The sequence below is a fragment of the Nipponia nippon genome, unplaced genomic scaffold, assembly GCF_047370975.1.
Source record: "Nipponia nippon isolate SJK-2023a ecotype South Korea unplaced genomic scaffold, ASM4737097v1 scaffold_12, whole genome shotgun sequence".
Taxonomy (NCBI): Eukaryota; Metazoa; Chordata; class Aves; order Pelecaniformes; family Threskiornithidae; genus Nipponia; species Nipponia nippon.
Genome location: NW_028262313.1, coordinates 13233289 through 13253178, shown reverse-complemented (window position 1 = coordinate 13253178; position 19890 = coordinate 13233289). Strand labels below are relative to the sequence as shown.

At 42.9% G+C, this 19890-nt stretch overlaps 1 protein-coding gene across 6 annotated transcripts; it reads left to right on the top strand.

Moving 5' to 3' along the window:
• Nucleotides 1-34: 34 nt before the first annotated feature.
• Nucleotides 35-19358, top strand: GCNA (germ cell nuclear acidic peptidase). Of its 6 annotated transcripts, none has more exons than XM_087748862.1 (11): nt 35-1149; nt 1985-2031; nt 4564-4615; nt 4989-5062; nt 6562-7002; nt 8325-8529; nt 9628-9772; nt 11585-11723; nt 15892-16096; nt 17205-17569; nt 18145-18280. In XM_087748862.1, the coding sequence occupies exons 1-10, from the start codon at nt 800-802 to the stop codon at nt 17218-17220; spliced, it is 1674 nt and encodes a 557-aa protein (XP_087604988.1). In that variant the 5' UTR covers nt 35-799; the 3' UTR covers nt 17221-17569; nt 18145-18280. The 6 variants fall into 6 exon arrangements, with proteins under 6 accessions (XP_087604988.1, XP_087604989.1, XP_087604990.1 ...); XM_087748863.1 differs by having other exon boundaries at nt 16281-17569; XM_087748864.1 differs by lacking the exon at nt 17205-17569 and having other exon boundaries at nt 35-387; nt 18145-19358.
• Nucleotides 19359-19890: the final 532 nt, after the last annotated feature.

Here is a 19890-nt window from a genome sequence, read left to right as displayed (position 1 = left end):
TGTAATTTTGTTTTAAATAATGCTATTTATTTCAGCAGAAGTAATCCCAGGTTAAGTGTAGGTCTTGTACATAGATGTTTGTTTCCACTAGGTTAGACTAGACCCACCCAAACATGACAGCTCTGGGGTGTGTGCATGCTTGATTCTGAAGTGTTTTGGGGCCTCACAGCAGCTTGTTTCTTCTGGCCTTCGCAGTGCTGTCATCTCAGGTCAAACTCTGTAGTACCTTGAAGGTCATGGCCTATGTGTAAATTAGTATTTTTTTGTTTTGAATACGCAACAGCAGCATTCCCCAACTCCTAAATCTCTGTGGCGGGTCAAGGACTGCAATTTGAAATGAGTGCCAGCCTTGCTAATGGTGCTAGGGCTGTTGCTGATGTGTGGCAGGTGAGTTTGTCTCCTGGCTGTACTTCGCTTGAGACTCCGGCGTCTGCCAGGTGCTGCTGCCCGGTGCCGCTGGGTCACCCGCGGGTGCGGGTGTGCCCTGCCCGAGGAGCAGCACCCCCTTCGGCGGTGGGGTGCCGTCGCTGCCTGCGTGCCCCGAGGAGGAAGCCTGGCTGCAGTCGCTCTCGCACCCTCCCTTGTGAGCCGCAGCGGTGGTAGTGCGCGGCGGGTAACGGCCCTTTCAGCCGTGGCCGAACCCGCCGCTCGGCTGGAGCCGGTGCCGGTTCCCCCGCCGCCAGGAGCGGCGGGCGGGGCGGGCTGGCCCCGCCCTCCCGTCCCGCGCGGGGCGCCGCGCATGCGGCCTGGCCCGGTGCCCCGGAAGTGCTGCGGCGGGGCGCGGGCGGTTTGAAGCGGGATGGAGCGGGCAGTGGTGTGGCGGGGGCCGCCAGCCCCCTCTCCCCCCGCCCCGGCCCGTCCCGGGGCCCAGCGGGACGCTCACGCTCTCGTTCCTTTGCAGCTGGAGGAGGCACGGGACGCGGCCCCGCCGCAGCAGAGGCGCCCGCAGGCCCCGCGGGGCGCTGAGGGCCGCGGGGGGCGCCACGCCGCCGCCACCCCCCCCGCAGGCGGTCAGCGCCGGGGGCGGGCGGGGAGCGGGGCCGGGGGACCCCCCGGCGGCGGGCCCTCAGGCTCTTGCTGCGGGCTGGCCTCAGGCGGCCGCGGCCCAGGGAGAGCGGCCGCAGGGGGCCAGGGCCGACGGGGCGGCAGGTGAGGGGGCGGCAGCAGGCCCGGTCCTCGCGTCCCTCGTTATTTTTATTGATCGTATATAAATGTAACTTTAGATTACGCTCTCAATTGTTTTATGATAATTACTAAGTATTAGCATGTTTCAGAATTATAGTCTTTAAGGTTTGGGTAACTTTAATTAAAAAAAGCTGTCTTCGTATTTTTAAGTAATTGTATAGTGTATTTTTCAAGTTGTTAATGTTTGGTTTTTGTCAGAAAATGAAATAAGTAATGTGGTAAGAGCATTATGGCTTGTCTCTACATTTGCATGAGAATTGCAGTCTAAGTGGTAGTGTATCCATCGTGTATCTTAAAACAGCTTTATGAAAGCCACTGCAGTTTGCTAAATAATCATAGTAGCTATATTAAGGTGCACTTCATACGAAAGCAGCTTGTTTCTCATTGTTGCATGTTTTGAGGTTTCAGACTTAATGCAACACAGCGTTCTCTACCTGATCATAAACCATGTGTAAGATGAGAAACAAGCTTTCTTTCCCTTCTGAATTCTGACACCCAATTTGAACTTAAACCAATGTAATGTCCTAAGCCTGTGTCTCCGAACAGTTCAGTCTTTCAGACTTTGATAGCGATTGATTACTGTTTGAATATTGAACATATAATGGTTGTTATAAATTTTAATATACAAGTTCTATTTCTATTTTAAATAATTTAAAACAGTTCAGCTTGAGATGTTCAGTGTTTTTTCAGTATATATTTGGTTCTCAGTGTTCACAGGTATTTCAGACCAGTAGAGATGCAGATCTACTTGCCGTTGACCTAATGTTCTTGATACTATTCTGCATTTCATTTTTTGCAGCTATGCCCTGTACTTCTCTTCTAGCAGTGATGATGAATTTGAAATGTGTAAGTAATAGCATATGTTAGTTTGTTTTTTGAAAGAGTATGAAAAGGACACGTTTCCATCTAGTTACAGTGAAGTTGGTTTTATGCATGATTTTCTTTCATTGCTCCTGCTGCAAAATACATTTTCTCCTTGCAGTGCGGTGTTGGTAGCTGTATGCCACAGTGAGCGTTCTTGAATCTCATGTCTCAATCTTGGATGCTTTTTGCCTTGCATCACTTTTTCTTGATGCCTCAGTTTTGTCTGTTCCCCGTCAATCACTTGCTTCCTTCTTAGTCTATGGAGCATCTTTGAATACTGTTCGAAACATACATCTAAACTACTCAGAATTCCCTCTTATGTGTCATGGCTTTTGCTGCATGAGTCTTAACCAGGCGGAAGGATGTTTTTGGCTTTTCATAGTGGCTCAAGGTCTTGTAAGATGGAACTGAATACTAAATTTTACGTGGTGGCTTCTGCTGTGCATAACTTCCTGACTTTGTTTAGCCTGTGCATGCAAAACCTGATACTCATATTTTTCTTTTTGGTAATAGCTGTTATGACTATCATTTTGTGCTAGGGTAGCTGAGTATGCGCTGGTTTTTTTCCTATTGCAAGAGTTCTATTTAGCTCATTCCTTAGATGGACTAATCATGGCTCTACCACACCTCAAGTGGGTTTCAGACTGGTAAGTAATTTAAAGGTTTGTATATCTTGCAATATGTTCCTCATTACATATTCAATATTTGAACAGAGATGGTAGAAATGGTAAGGCAACAAGTTGTATCTGTTTATTTTGCCTTTTGCGTATCACTCTTGTGTTAGTCCAGCTGCTTTTAAAGCAGATTTCTCATTACTTTAGAGTTCATGCTCTCCTCCAGCTCAGTGCCATGTGAATGATCTTAAGGATTGTCAAGCCTTACTACTTACATCCACTTGAATTAAAATGTGCTGCGTGTAGTTCCAGCACTGCCTCTGGGCTTTTAAATCTGATAAATATTTCAATACTGTCTATTCATTAGGTTATTGCTCACTTTCCTATAATTTTTTTAAACTTAAATATTTCACAGTCTGCTCTTTTTTTTCTACTCCTTTTGCCTCTTCCATCTAGGAGGCTGTTGAGGCTGAAGTCATGTGTCAGCTCTGGCATGGAAGGTAGCTGAGAGTAACTAGTTGGGGCTTGGAGCAGGATATTGGCAAAGCTATTCTATTGCCGTACTATTACTATAGAGACAGTTGTAGGGAAGAGTGAAATGAAAATAGGTGCTAAGAGACAAGAAACTAAAGAAAATTGATTTATTAAGTAGCGAATCATATTTTTCTGTAAGCTTTTGGTTTCCTGTGACCAGCTGTCAGCCTTATTAGTTTGGTGCTGCTTCATGGTCTAGGAACACTGTGGTTACGATCATCTAGGAAGGCTGCTGGCCATTTGTGCTTCAGTGAGTCACCTTGATGTAGTGGCTTGGAAGGCAGCAGATGCTGTGTTTACTTCTTTTGTAATGAAGGTAGTGGTGAAGACTTCTGAGTGCTAAAACTGAAAATAATTATTACCCCAAATACTTCTTCAGCTTCAAGGTCTTGAATTCTTGCCTCCTGCCCCCAGCCTTGTGCTCCTCTTCAAAGAGGACAGCACTTGGTCCCATCCTATGCTTTTTAACTTAGTGTGCTGTCAGGGTAGCATTTGGGTGTAGCTCAGCTGCTCTTCCTGGTACCAGAATCTACCAATCAGCCATAAAAGCTTTATGAAGCAAACCTATCTTCTGGTTTTGGACTTATGGCATAGTGCAAAAGTTTATAATCCCACTGAAGTCATGCATGCAGCTTCAGACTGTGAGAAGAAACGCGCCTTAACTGCTATTTTGGCCCATTGTGCTCTGAAGAAGGGACAGTTGTTTCCCTTCTCCCCAGCCTGATTTATGCTTCAATGAAATTTGTTCCCCTTCAACTTTCCTGAATCTCCCATGATGGTGTGTGAAACTTTGATGGCATTTCTGATAATCCCTCAAGAGTCACTACTTCAAGCATGTGCAGTACCGCTGCCTGAACCATGTTTTCGTGTTTAGCAGTCACCACAATATTCCTGGAGTGATTAAAATGTATTTATTTCTGAGAAGTAGTATTGAATTGCAGTTCTGCAGTGGGGTATTATTGTTACCATTTTGTTTGAACGTTTTTTTGGAGTCACTTAGTGGAATAAGCATATGGACACCTCTTTGCAGTTGGAAAATTACTACCTGCAGTCATTGAAATGCTTGGAGAAAATATTGATAAACCCATTCAATTCCACCCCCAGTGATCCACATATATGAGGAGGCTATGCTGGATAATCCAAGATACATAACAGCACTTCTTATCTGGCTTTGTGCTGGGAAAGAATTGAATAATGAAGGAAATGCTAGACAGCTGCTGTCAGCTTTGAGGAACTGAGAGCTGGACATATAAAGGATTCTTATTTTTTTTAACTTTAGACTGAATATTTACTAGTTGCAGACTTTCCTCTTAAAAAATACATAATAAAAGAAACAGAACCTTGTTCTTAATTAATCTTGTGTCAGTTTTAGGTGGAACGAAGACTCCCAAATCTTTTACTAAAAAGGCAGATGCAAGGTGGGTGCTGTAATTAATGAGTTTTCAGTGTTTTTATATTAGTTTTTTGTATCATGTCTACTATTCAGAATACAGAAAAATGATCAAAAGTTTTAGTGATTCATAGGCAGATACATGTATAGAAGTGAGCGCAGACAGAAGAACTGTTACGTGTTCAATCTGTATGTTCAGGTCAAATGTAAAATGGGGTGTGTGGAGGTGTACGTGCTTTATTGCCATGCCTGTTAATGGATGTAGTTGGTAACATTTGCTGTGAGCAACTGATAATGCTATACTGGGTGGCTTTTTTGGTTTGCTTTTTTAGTAAGGCAAATTTACTTTTCTATTTTCCTGCTTGTGCCTACCTTTTTCACATTATTTGCTTGTTTTACAGTTTGAAGGACTTAATTGATGACTCAGATGATTTCTTCTTGGACTTTAAAGTGAGAAAGAGCACAGCAAAGAATGGCAAGTAATTGTCCAACAGCAAATATGAAGCAGAAATTTTAATGGGTAGAAAGATAACGTTCATTGCTGAGCTCAAATTTCTGAGGGAGCTTGTTAAACATAAGACCACTTGTCTCTTCCTTGAGGGTAACAGAGGAGAGGCTTTTCTGTTTCCTCTGGGGGTAAGAGGAAAGCGTGGTCATACTGTTCTGACAGGTGTACATTTTGAAGCATTGCTGTAAGTCTGCAGATACTGTGGACTATCTGCTAGTATTTGGGTCTGTGAAAAGAGTAGCAACTCATGGTTGATTAGACTGAGCTGCAAATATGGAATGATCATTGTGGAGAGAGGACTTAGGCTATGCAAAACAGCATTCCTGTGGCTGTACCAGCTCGTTCTGTGGCCAAAAGTCATTGGGTAAAGAAAGGAGGTAACTGTTGTTAAGATAGATACCTTTGATGCAGATGTTGGCAATCAGGCCAGTCTTGCCTATGGGTGTTGTAGAGCCACAGATAGGGTCCTTTAATTTGGAGCTTCTTTAGCCAAGGTCCTATGTGTTAACACTGCCTACAAGACGCTCCAGCAAACCATGACTTGAGGAGTTTCAGTGCTTGTCTGAGCAGAGGAACCCTGTTTTCCCCAAGGGATGGAAAGTGCCTTGGTTTACTTACCTGTAGCCAGGCTCTGAATGTATCTGGCACGCTTCTCATTGATATGAGCGAACTGGACTTTCCTAGAAGGAGTGAACAGGGCTCTGGAATTCTTGACACAGCCACTAGGCCAGTGATCAGGTGATAGAATTCTAGTAGATGAGGGATGATAACAGTGATCTCATGTGAACCTGAAGAAGCTCTGACCCCAGATCAAGAAGGGTAGGATCTCTTGCAGCTGGTGTGAATGTCAATACTGAAACATGTATGCCAGCTGCAGACTGTAAAAAGCTAATGGAATCGTTTCTGGAGGGGCAATGGGGGAAGCAAAGTAGACCAGAAGCATCATAAAAAAAAAAAAAAAGTCACCAATAGATCTGACATGATCCCTTGATCTTGATAGGTCAAATCTGAGAAGTCAGAAGCCTTGTTTGTTGGCAAGTGTGTGCTTTGTGCTGTAGGCTATGGTCCAATCAGCTAAGGCTTACTTTTTTAAGTCACCCTTCACTTGGCGGTTTTATAGAACTTTAATAGGAAACGTTCAACCTTATTCTTACATGCACGTACCTTTTGGTGTTGGGAATGAAGATTATGCCAGCGCTAGCTACCTATTCAGGATTGGTAGGCCTGGTGGCTGATGTACACATACCTGGGGTTTAAGCTACTTTTTTTTATACATCTTTCAGTGTGGCTTTCCATTTAGTATGATAGTATGATGGTAAATGAGCAGGGTGTAATAAAGAAAATGCAAAGATATCTTTCTATTCTTTGTATTTTCCTATCTTTCAAGGGATTTTTTTGTGTTAAGACAAAGGCAGGTCTCCTAAATGAAATTACCAAAACTTTCAGCTGTTTCTTTTGAATTGCAGCACAGAAGGATCTTCAGACCCCAAAGAAGCTGATGACTTCTGGAAAGAAAAATTCCTGCTGCCAAGAATTGCAGTATCCAGAGGCTTCAAGTGACACTGAAGATTGTGTCTTTATAGAAAGTTCATGGCATGACTACCAAAAAGGGGGAGTGAAAGACTTGAAAGAGAGTTGGAGGTGCATAAAAGTCCCACCTCCACAGAATCTGAAAGAGTCAATTTCCAGAGGCAGTCCAGACTTACTTGTTAGAAGGAAAGAAGCAAGCTATGAAAACAGTACAGGAAATAAAGTGCTAACTGCGGCACTACGACAGAGGACAGAGGTAGAATCAGATAGCTCAGATGATGAATTTGAATCATTAATAGAACGGATAAGGAAACAAAGTATACCCCGAAAATCAATCGTAAGCACAAGTAAAACTGTCTACCAGCCAAGCTCAATAGGTAAGCAATTGTTCTTAGCTAACTTGCAAGCTACCTATTGGCAGCAATGGTAGTGCTAATTGCCTCATTCTTTTCATTTGTGTGGCATATGCTTTAGAACCCCTTGTCTTGCAATTGAATTTGATGCAATCAGAAATTCTTCCTCTCAGCATTCTGAAAAGTGATTCTACTAGTCTTGTGGTATCAAGATTTAAGTTTTTCACTATCGTTTTCCTATAATTGTAGGCATTTTTAGGTTTTAAAATTGTTCTGAAAACAAAGCTGATTGGTGGTTTTGAATGATGTTAACTAATTTTTTTATGTATGATAGTAGTTAATGTGAAGCTGTCATTTTGGTAAGACTGAAATTTTGAGCTGTTTAGATGCTGTTAATTTAGTATTTTGATTTATAATTGACTTTATTTTATTTAAAATACTGCTTATAATGAGAATTTCCTAAATAAATAGCTCCTTCTCTCCTTTGACTAACTGAAGTGAGCTCCAACTGAAAGACTGCAAAGGAGGAAGAGGACTATTGCTAAGTTAAGAGCAGGTGAAAACAAATTTCTTTCTAGAAGAGTAAACACAGGGTGCCTTCCTCCCTAACAAGGACCAGTTCAGGACAAGGAGACCTATGGAAGAGGATAGCTGACAGCATAGAAATATGCCCTGGGAAAGAGCACTTTTTTTTTTTTAATTGGAGTATGTCAATGTGGTCTTGAAAACATTCTAGAAGTGAGCTGGCAGATGCATTAGCTTCTCTGTGTATGGTTGAATAGTGAAAGGAGACAAGTGGCCCAGATTGGGCAACAGTTATAGAAAAGCCAGCAGAGAGAACATCTTCTGAAACTGCAAACCTTGAAGCGGTCCTTAGTTTCTGGTGTGAGGGACAGTCATTTTAGCAATCTGTCCAGACGTGGACTGGGGAAATAGGCAGCTATCTGATCAGAACTTGCCTGTGAAACAAACGATGTGACTTACGGTACACAACAGAAGGTTAGGATGACTTTTTTGTTCAAATGGTGTCTCTGCATTACTGCTCCCAATGTGCTGGTGATGCATTTTGAATTGGTGAAATGTCACAGAAATGCCTGAGTGAGGTCACAAATGCTTTTCCCTCCACTTCCTCCTAGCTGAATGTTTGAAAGTTTGGAGTCTGCCACTCCTTCATTGAATGGTAGTTTTCGTAGTATATAACAGCAAATTACCTTTCCATCAGTTGTAAAAGCCTTTGCATTCAAGTATGCATAGTAAGAGTGTGTATGTTGAGGTGGAATATTCGACTTTTTTCACTGTTGTCTGTTACCTGGTTGCCGACATCTGTGCTCCTGATTCTTTGACAGCGTGTAATTGTACGACTCTTTCTGTTGAACTAGAAAACATCAAGCCACCCTGTGAAGACGCGCAGCCCTTGAAAGGGGAGGGAGTCAAGACACCAAGGCCAAATTCCATTTCACTTCAAGAAACACCTTCCAGGATAATTACTTCTGCAAGAACTCCTAGGAATGAATTGGTCAGTTGCTCACAGTCAGCAAAGACAGAGAAAAGGTAAGTGTTTCTCCATCTTTACTATGTTCTAGGACCATTATAGATGGACAAAGGGATGCTAAGCATTTTGCCTAGGATGACGTTCTGATTTTTCTGGTACCTAGAAACTTCTGCTACCAATTCAGTAGTTGTTAATGGTTAAGTAGCTGGAAGTCAAAGCTTTCAGTATGGGTATGACAGGAAGAACATAAGCTAATCTCCGCTTAGAGGAATTGATGACAAATACATCTGACATGTCAAATCTTCTTTGTAAATGTTAGCTCTCTTGCTATTCCTTGTCTTGGCAGAGCATACTTCTGGTGTGTGCTGGCCCTACAGATTCTATCTATCCAGCTGCCTGCCTCTGAAAAATATATCAAAACCGATTCTGTTTCAATATATCAAAACCAATTCTTGCCTTTTAACAAGCTTGGCTTGATATTTTAGACTTGTATCCTTCTAACTTGCAGAATTCATGTTTATTTTTCTATATGTGGATGCAGCTTAAGCTTTTCAGAAGAATGTCTTTTTCATTTATGATAGCTGCCTTTATTCTGCCTTTTAGCCATGTGATGTTTTCTTTAGTCATTTTATATTTGTGTATACCAGTACAAAAGCTTTAAATGTCTTCAAAGCTGATGTTTTGTCAGAATGCTGCAGTATTGAAGTTAGTCATCCTGGTGGAATATCTGCTTCCCCTGAATGAATTCCTGAGGATTCCCAGAACATCTTTGGCTATGTTTCCCAAAATACACCTTTATTGTGGGTGATCACATTAGGGCTGTTCATATATCGATCAAGTTTTGGTATAATTGTGGCTCGCTGTGTCACAAAGATCTGAGCCACCCTTTTTTCCTACTTAGGAGTCCTCATAATCTAGTTTTGTGAATTAATAAAATAACTGCAGAACTACTGCAACAGCTCTGCCCCTTCATGCCCCTGAAGGGGGAAGATGACAGTATAAGCATATGCCTCATTAAGGCAAGCTAGTGAAAAGAGTCAGGAGAGGTTTATGCCAGTGGCAGCACACCAGAGACCTTTATTGGCTATAAAGTGGCCGTTATTTTTCAATGTGATATCTCTGTACTTCGGTAAACCGCTTTATGGCTTTTCTTGCAGGCTCAGGGTGTGCTCAGTGCCTGGCTGTTTCTTGCAAGATCTCTCAAATCCGGCTTCCCACTACGTGAAGTATTTCAAGAAAAATAAAGAGGAGCTGGCACAGAAGCTCTACTGTCTGTATAATAGTACCATCTTTGAGCAGAAGGTTGGCTTCAAACAAAAACTACAGTTCTAAAATGCTGGTTAATACGTTGCTCCTCACTTTTTGATGTGATTGCTCTTTATCCTCTTCAGTTAGTAGATGTTAGGCTTTGTAGCAATGGCTTATGTTTGAATTAGTTCAAGCAATTTATTTGAAAGAGGTTTATCACCACTGTGATGCAGCAGTTTTCAGCTTGGCTTGCTTTCCCACCTGTAATGGTGTACCATCCTTAAGTGAGCAGTCTGGATGGTGTCCAAGAGTCCTTGATGAGAGAAACTGCTACATGAGGGGCCTTGGATCAGTTTCATCTTTGAAGACGTGACTGATATTTATCTTCATGTATTTTCTAGTACCTGCATGGTCATCAACTCAGCAGCCTGGGAATGTTTCTATTGCTGCCTCTGCTGGGGTCTACTACCACAGAGGCAGTTATGGCTTTCTGTTGCTAAAAGACGCTCAAGGTTGCCTACCACTGTTGCTCATTCAGCTTTTATGGAAGTAACATGTACTAGTGAGCTCTACAGCGTTACCACAGCTTAATAGCTGGTTGTAGCACAACTTTCTTCCCTGCAGCTGACAGAAGGCAAGTGGCTGATGGATAAAAGTGCTTCCCTTTGTTATTAGAGCCTCTTGCCTCATGGTTAGTCATGCTACATGCAGTCTTCATTTATTCATATTGCATGTTCATGTCTGCCATTCTGGGCCAGATTAAAAAGCTGCTTATCCTTTGAGTAACAGTTTTGGGTGAACCTAAAGCTATAAGTTGTGTTTCAAACTGAAGGTTCAATTTCAGAGAACCACTGCCCTGACCTTTACATCTTCTGGGATACTGGAGACCCTGCTCTGGTGAAAACATCCTTGAAAGGAAGTATGCTGCCCTCAGCAATTCCAATAGAATTTCCTTCAGGAAGGAAAATGTTTCTGTGCAGCTGAGAAAATATTGTTGAGCTGACCAAGGACAGGGTGAGGTCGTGATTTCACATAAAGCTGAGCTGAACAGGCTCACTATTGCTGAAAGCAAAATATCTTGCTCCCTAGTGCTTCAGCCCTGTACGGGTCTTACTACTGTTGGACCAGTTACTTAAGCTCATTAACTAATTTAGATGACAGAAAACTGTTTGTAAAAGAACAGAGTTAACCAACATCGATATGATGAGGGCTTACAAAACCAGGAACAGCACAGAGGGTAAGCAAGGGGTGATTATTCACCCTCTTGCAGTGTGAAGGTGCATCAAATAAAAATGGCAAGTTGCAGGTTCAGAACAACCAAGGCAGATGATACTTGACCTGTAAATTATTAAGCTGTAGAACTTCTGATCATAGACTATTGTGGATGCTAACAATGCATGTATATTCTTAAACATACGTACACACACACTCTTCCCAAAACACCAGAAAACAACTTTAAGGGCTATTTAATGTAAAGAACCACCTGTGGCTCAGTGAGGTGTTGTCTTGCAAATGACTAGCAGTTGGGAAGAGTACTTTTTTTGAAAAGGAAATTCTGTTTTATGCCTGACCTGTCCTTGTATTTTCTCTTAAGCAGCATGTGTTAGCCACTGTTGGAGGCAGAATAGAGGAACTAAGGGACTTTTTGTCTCATCCTGCATTGTGAAACTCCCAGTGTTGCTTACAGAAAAACTGATGATGGGAATAAGAAGCCATGGAGGGTGGGTTTGCATCTTAAGTGACAACAGTGTTAAGGACACTAAGAGACATCCTGTACTGGCTTTGCAGTAAATATAAAGGGAAGCCAGAGGGCCAGAAGATGAGAGGTAGGAGAGGGCAGATTACATGTACTGTTTTGTTTTTCAGTTACCAGAGAAAATGGCAATAATCTGGAATAAGAAAATGAGAAAAACAGCAGGATATTGTGTAACTGGGCAGACAGAAGGTCCTGAAGCAAAGCGTTATGCTCGCATAGAACTTTCTGAGAAAGTCTGTGACTCTGCAGGTAGGTAAAAGAAAAGATATCTTGATTCTTCTTTGAAAAAGTAAGTTCTAGAGATAAAAACATGAGTCTGAGGCCTAAGAGATCTGGAACTGGACCCTGCTTTGAAATTTCATATTACCTTGAATAAATGAATCCATTAATGGTAGTACTTGTCCTCACAACCATTCTAAGAGGCTGGACAAATTTACAAAACGTGAGAACAGTGATGTATTCATGCTAACTGCAGTATTTTGTTTATATTATTGATTTGAAGATCTATAGGTTAATCTAATTCTGTATGTACTGTAACGGCAATCTGAAATCTGACTTCTTCCATCATAGCTAGCCACCTTGTTGGTAGTACTTAAAGCTGGAATAAAGACAGGCCAGTGCCAAGTTAAGTTCTGTTATGTGGCGGGTACTGTAACTTATTTCTCCCTCATCCCCTCCCAATTTGGGGAAATGAATGTTGCAGTTACTGTAGGAGAACCAGTTCTGTAATTAATAGAATATTTTGAAGTAAGCTTAATAAATTTGATTTGAGAGATACAACAGAGTACCCTGGGAATCTGCTTTTGAGGGCTTAGGAGTCCATGAATGCTGGTCAGTTTTTAAGAAGCACAGGAGCAGGCTGTAAGTCAAGCAAGCAGGGTGGAAGACTAGCTTGGCTGAACAGGGAACTCCTCGTGGAGCTCAAGAGGAAAAAGAAATTGTATTATCTCTGGAAGCGAGGTTAGGCTTCGTAGGAAGGTTACAGAGCTGTGGTTCATATTTGCAGAGAGAAGACACGGAAGGCCAAAGCTCAATTAGAGTTGAAACTGGCCAGTGCCATGTCAGATAACAAGGGCTTTAAGTACATTAATAGCAAGAGGAGGTCTAAAGAAAACATTGGACTGATGCCTGTTGAAGATGGTCATCTGACTAACGGATGAAGAAAAAGCAGAGGCATTCAAGGCTCTTTTTTTTTTTTTTTTTTTGCCTCAGTCTTTAAGAAAACTGACAGACCTTGGGCTGCCCAGTCCCCTGCGTCGGAGGCCCACGAGTGCAGGAACAGTGACTTTCCATTTGTGGACACTGAAATTGTCAGGGACCATCTGTATCAGCTGAATGTTCACAAGTCCATGGGGCCTGATGGAATTCAGCCCAGAGTACTTGAAGAAGCTGGTGGATGTTATGGCAGGACCCCTCTCAATCATCTACCAAAGGTCTTGGGAGCCTGGGGAGGTCCCTGCTGACTGGAAGTGAGCCAACGTTATTCCAGTTTACAAGAAGGGTGTGAGGGAAGGGCATGTAGGAAACTACAGATCTCTTAGTCTAATCTCACTTCCTGGAAAAGCTATGGAGAAGATAGCAGTGGGTACTATTGAAAGGCATTTAAAGAATAATGCAGTCATCAGGCACAGTCAACATGGGTTCACAAAGGGAAAGTCATAGACTCATTTAGGTTAGAAAAGACCCTTAAGATCATCAAGTCCAACCGTTAACCTAGCACTGCCAAGTCCACCAATAAACCACATCCCTAAGCATTACATCTACCCATCTTTTAAATACCTCCAGGGATGGGGACTCAACCACTTCCCTGGGCAGCCTGTTCCAGTGCTTGACAGCCGTTTTGGTGAAGAAACTTTTCCTAATATCCAACCTAAGCCTCCCCTGGCGCAACTTGAGGCCATTTCCTCTTATCCTATTGCTTGTTACTTGGGAGAAGAGACTGACCCCCACCTCACTACAACCTCCTTTCAGGTAGCTGTAGAGAGCGATGAGGTCTCCCCTCAGCCTCCTTTTCTCCAGGCTGAACAACCCCAGCTCCCTCAGCCGCTCTTGTGCTCTAGACCCTTCACCAGCTTCGTTGCCCTTTGGACATGCTCCAGCATCTCAATGTCCTTGTAGTGAGGGGCTGTCACAGGAGAGTGGTTAAGCCACTTAAATGCACCACCACAAGGGCCCAAAACTGAACACAGCATTCGAGGTGTGGCCTCACCAGTGCCGAGTACAAGGGAATGGTCACTTCCCTAATTCTGCTGGCCACACTATTTCTGATGCAAGCCAGGATGCTATTGGCCTTCTTGGCCACCTGGGCACACTGCTGGCTCATGTTGGCTGTTAACCAACACCCCCAGGTCCTTTCCTGCTGGGCAGCTCTCCAGCCACTCTTCCCCAAGCCTGCAGTGTTGCATGGGGTTGTTGTGAGCCAAGTGCAGGACCCAGCACTTCGCCTTGTTGAACCTCATACAGTTGGCCTTGGCCCATCGATCCAGCCTGTCCAGATCCTCCTGTAGAGCCTTCCTACCCTCCAGCAGATCAACTTGGTGTTGTCTGCAAACTTACTGAGGATGCACTTGACCCCCTCATCCAGATTATTGATAAAGATATTGAACAGGACTGGCCCCAGTACTGAGCCTTGGGGAACACCACTCGTGACCGGCCGCCAACTAGATTTAACTTCATTTACCACAATTCTTTGTCCACCCAGCCAGTTTTCTACCCAGCAAAGAGTACACTCATCCAAGCCATGAGTCCTGTTTAACTAACTAATTTTTAAGTCCTGTTTAACTAATTTGATATCCATCTATGATAAGGTCACCCACTTAGTGGATGAAGGGAAGGTGGTGGATGTAGTTTTTCTGGATTTTAGTAAGGCTTTTGATACTGTCCCTCACAGCATCCTTCTGGACAAGTTGTCCGGCTGTGGGATGAGTGGGTTCACGGTGCGCTGGGGGAAAAACTGGCTGAAGGGCAGAGCTCAAAGGGTTGCAGTGAATGGGGCTACATCTGGCTGGTGACCGATCACCAGCGGTGTTCCTCAGGGTTCAGTTCTAGGGCCAGTCCTGTTCAATACATTTATCAACTGTCTGAATGCAGGAGTTGAACGCACCATTAGTGAGTTTGCTGATGATACCAAACTGGGAGGTGCTGTTGACTCTGTTGAGGGGCAAGATACCTTGCAGAGGGATCTAGATAGATTAGAGCATTGGGCAATTATTAATGGGATAAAATTTAACAAGTCCAAATGCTGGATTCTGCACCTGGAAGGGAGTAATGCTGGGCACAATTGTAAATTGGGAGAGGAGTGGCTGAGGAGTGGCTGGAGAGCAGCCCTGCAGAAAGGGATCTGGGAGTGCTGGTTGGGAGCAGGCTCCATATACGTCAGGAGTGTGCCCTGGCAGCCAAAAGGGGAAGCTGCATCCCGGAGTGCATCAAACACAGCATAACCAGCTGGTCAAAAGAAGTGATTATGCTGCTGTATTCAGTGTTGGTGCAGCCTCACTTTGAGTACTGTGTGCAGTTCTGGGCCCAACAGCTTAAGAAGGATGCGAAGGTACTTGAATGTGTCCAGAGAAAGGCAACAATGCTGGTGAAAGGGCTGGAAGGAATGTCCTGTGAGGAGCAGCTAAGGACTTTGGATTTGTCTAGTTTGGAGGAGGCTGAGGGGTGACCTCATTGCTCTCTACAGCTTCCTGAGGAGGGGAAGTGGAGAGGGAGGTGCTGATCTCTTCTCCCTGGTATCCAGTGATAGCATGTGTGGGAATGGTTCAAAGCTGCACCAGGGGAGGTTTAGACTGGGCATTAGGAAGCATTTCTGTACCGAGAGGGTGGTCAAACACTGGAACAGGCTTCCTAGAGAGGTGGTTGATGCCCCAAGCCTGTCAGTGTTTGAGAGGCATTTGGACAATGCCCTTAGTAATTTGCTTTAACTTTTGGTCAGCCCTGAATTGGTCAGGCAGTTGGACTAGAGATGATCATTGTAGGTCCCTTCCAACTGAAATATTCTGCTCTAATTGTGGAGAAAATTCAGTGCTCCACTCTAGTTGTTTCTGGATGAAAAATATCAATGTTACAAAAGCAATCAATGAATCTTGGTCTAAATAAAGGTGTTTCAGGTCCATTAAAAAACCTAACAAAACAAAAAAAACCCCAAACAAACAACAACAAAAAAAACCCAAACAGATTAGGCATGCAGGGAAGTAACTAGGATGCACAATTAGGGCTAATCACAAAACTGGAAATGCTCTGAGTAAAACCTTGTTTTGGGGTGTTTTATCTTATCAAAACATTGGTAATTCCAATCTCCAAAATAACTCTTGCATCTTAATAGAGCGTCAAAGGTCTGAAGCAGTGACCAAGGATGAAATTCCATACTTCCTCATACCTGACTGATCTTAATGTCTTTTGTTTGCCTTACCCCAAGATCGTCTTCGAGACACGCTAATTCATGAGGCTTGCCATGCAGCCACCTGGCTGATCAATGGTGTTCGCGATGGACATGGACAATTCTGGAGATTCTATGCCAATAAATCAGCTGTGATTCATCCGGAACTGCCAGTGGTAACACGATGCCATAGCTATGAGATTAATTACAAATTCATCTATGAGTGTGTTGTGTGCAAAGCTACGTGAGTAATGTTTTGATCTCGCGCATGACTATGTATTAACTTTGTCTCTAACTTGGCAGCTTCCTGTGTCTAGAAATCATGGGTCTCTTAAACTGTGAAGCAATTAGGATACTCTCTGAGTTGTCACTTCGTATTTCCTGAGCCCACAGAACTTCACTACATGATTCCACGTGTTTGCTTCCAGGTAGTTGCAGTTACGGTTCAGAGGTCAGGACAGGCAGAAGTGTCTTCTGAGGACCATTGCTGATGATGGAAGGTCTTTGGGAAGCAGTAAGAGATCAGAATATGTGCCTCAGTTTTGAAGGACATGGCAGGGAAAGGTCACACCCCATGTGGCTGCTCTCACTTTTCAAGCATTGCTCAAATGATGTAAATTTGGATTCGCCTTCTACTGTAGTTAATATGGAGTGAACTTGTGAAAGTTTTTGACCACTCATCTCTGATTTCATGACCAACACTGATCCTACTATAGACTTTTTTGTAGGGGGTGATATTTCCAGTCTTAACTAAGTACTACTACATCAGGAGTAATACTTGTGGGCCTACACTGACAGAGCAATGACTGGATCTGGCACATCCCTTTAGAATGCATGTAAGCAAAGTACTAGCATGTGTTGCAGAAATAAGGCATTCCAAGTTCTTTTGAAATCTATCCATGTTTTACAAAGTATCATCTTTGAATGTGCCATAACAATCTAGGTTTGATCTAAGAAAAAACAGTCCACAAGGGAGTGCTAGACTTGGTATGGTGGACTGAGTTATTTTTCATATGCTCATCCTTGTAAAGGTACTGAGGACCATTGATACTGAAAGAAGTCAGTTAGTAGTAACTGGAATAAAAAAGCAGAACAAGTCTCCATAAAAACTGGGCACAAAATGTGTGATGGTAATTAGATATTAGAACAAAGTATCAGAGGAAGCTTTCTGGGTTTAATATCTTGATGACTTTGAATTAAGACTAAACATTTTGACTAATCTTGCATTTTTGTTATGGTAGTGCAAAGCAAAATGTAGATACCAACAGTATAGTGATTTCTATTGGTTTAAAACTCTATAAAAGCTATAGTCAGTTTTCTAGTTGATCTTCTATCTCATGGACTCTTTTCAGGTTGTGTATATATTAAAGGAAGAATAGATGTCTGCAGCCACACAGATGTGAGCAGCACTGTGATGTGAAGGATTGAAGCTAGGACACAGATCTACTGATAGATTGCAACATTGGTCATCAGACTTCTGTCTTGCTTACTTCATTTGTGAAATGAGAACTATATATGTTGCTGAGATCAAGCAGAAGAAATAGTTGCTATAGTAATTTTACAGGTTTCTTACCTTTCATGGGTATGGGATGTGTTGCCTTTTCTGGAAGATCAAAGCTGACCACAGGCTTCTGTATATAATGACGGCAGTCTCAGTGGGAGAGCGTGAAGTTTTGTGAATTCAGTTCTGCATAGCCCAGGAAAATGGCTGACAATGGTGTGATGATTTTTTTTTTTTAATTTTTTTTAAAATCATTACTATTCCCTCCCCTTCCCCCCCCCCCCCCAACTTTAGGGGCTTTTCTCTCTCAGGGATATTTCTCTCTCAGGATCATATGTGCTACTTCCAGAAGCACTGGAAGGAAACAGTATTTCACATATGAAAGAATCTTCCTGGAGTGTTTAATATGACTATGCAATGCATTAGTGGCTTAGATGCAACAGAGCGTTGAGAAGATTTGATAGTCATGGCTTTGAGGAGAAGCTCCAAGGGGTAGTTGATACATGGATTATGGAGGCGTTTCAAAATGTTGTAGCACTTGAAACTATTAGGCTGAGAGGAAAAGAGAGGAAGGAACCAAGCTGAAAAGGCAGTGGAAAAAGTTCTAGGGTAGAGAAATGTGTAATACAGATTTGATTGTTCCGCTGTGTGAAGTATGTAGTCTGTTTCCTTTTCTAAAATGCTAGCTTAGAAATCTGACCTAAGTAGCCTCGCAGAAGAGAAAGAAGCCCTTTCCCGCAAGTACTGTCTACTGCAACTGTGAAATCAAAGTACTTATTTTCCCATTTCAGGATTGGACGTCATTCCAAGTCTCTGGACACAGAGTGCTTCGTGTGTGCATTCTGCGGGGGGCAGCTGGTCCTGAGTCAGCCCACTCGGAAGGGTGGCACTCCTGCTAGGACACATCTAATGCCCTTTGCAAAGTATGTGAAAGAAAACTACGGACTTACTAGAAGAGAGCAGCATGGGCTAAGTCATGCAGAAGTCATGCGGAAACTCAGTGCTGATTTTGCTTTAAAAACTAGGCTTCAAGATTCCTTGTAATATCTCAATGCACTTCTTGATGCCACTTAAATTTTGTGTGTAGTAGTAAATAAGCCTAACATGAGTGTAAGAATGTCTTTCAGAGGATTCCAGATAATGTTAATATTTTAGTATAAAATACTTCTAATAAAGAAGACCTTAAGGCCTTTTCTAAAACGAGAAAGAGTGAGCAAGAAGTAATGATGATAGAAAGTCTATGGCGATGCACAAGTCAGGGTATCCTTCTTAGACTTCAGATAAACACCACCTGTGCCTGGGAAGATGCAGATCTAGGCCCTTTGTGGGACTGACTGACTATGTTTGTCTGGAATTTTCTGAATGGTATTTATACGTACTGCTTCATAGCAGGTCTTCAGTGACTCCAGTGAGCAATGGATTTACTCTTTTATCCAGGTAGCTGGTATGCTATAGACTCTGTATATGTGCTGAAAAACTGCTAGGTCTACATCTGTCTGGGATTGCTAAATGCAAGAAAAATCTAGGCCCACGAGCCAAAGTCCTCTGATTCTGTCTGGATGACTTCCAGGCAGGAAAAGGGGCAGACCTGAGGAAGGCTTCAACATGGGTTCAGGCATTCTCCCAGGGAGAGTGTCTTGAGTGATCCTTGGCTGTTTTTGTTAAAAGTAAGTGGTAGGTAGATGATGCCTCAACTCTGTTAGAGAAAGCGTGAGTTTCTGCAAAGCTCTCTGGTCCTTAGTGAGATCAAAGCTCTCTCCGATTAAATTTTGATTGTAGTTGTGCCTCTATCACTGAAATGTCATAGAAGCTAAAATAGATGCAAATGGTCAGGCTGAGGAAAGCAAATTCAAACACTTTCCACCATAGAATGAGACGGTCTAGTCAGATGACTTAAGTCTTTCATGCAGAACATGACTGAATGTGTGTTATAGTGTTTGTGTCTGCTGTGAACAAATTGCTCAGGGGATTAGTAATTTTGAATAATCAATAAATGCCAATTTTATACGAACTGTGGCAATGAACCAAGCTTATTTGTTTCAATTTAACTATGGCTGTGTAGGTACAGTATGTGAAAGCTTTCTCCTAGCTAGTTTTGAGTTTCACATATAGCACGTCACCCTGCTTGCTGTCGAGAATACCTCTCCCTGCTCCCCACTTCCTGCCCTGCCTTTATCAATCTTGTTACTCTCCAACTGAAAAAGAAATATTAGCAGCATGTGAAGGAGTTTGAGCTGCTTCAGAAATAGTTGGTACTGAAGCACAGGTCCTCTTGACACCTCGATTGCCTGTGCTGAGCTGGGTATTCAAAGGGAGGGTCCTCTCTACACATCATGCAACTGATGCTACATTGCGTAAGTGGGTTGCACTGATAACACAATGGGCTCGAATGGGAAACCCTGACTACCCATGAATCTTGGAAATGATGATGGACTGGCCAGAGGTCTGAAACTTTGGAGTGTTGTCAGAGGAGGTGACTCACGGTGAAGAGGCCCGACTGTATAGTAAATTACCAGCAAATGAAAAGCAGTAAGCTG

What these genes read in the sequence shown, in the direction of transcription:
- GCNA (XM_087748859.1), top strand. Translation starts at nt 800, where the DNA reads ATGGAGCGGGCAGTGGTGTGGCGGGGGCCGCCAGCCCCCTCTCCCCCC. An exon ending in CAGGGCCGACGGGGCGGCAG is followed by an intron (nt 1,150 to 1,984) that starts GTGAGGGGGCGG and finishes CATTTTTTGCAG; the next exon opens with CTATGCCCTGTACTTCTCTT. An exon ending in TCAGCAAAGACAGAGAAAAG is followed by an intron (nt 8,530 to 9,627) that starts GTAAGTGTTTCT and finishes CTTTTCTTGCAG; the next exon opens with GCTCAGGGTGTGCTCAGTGC.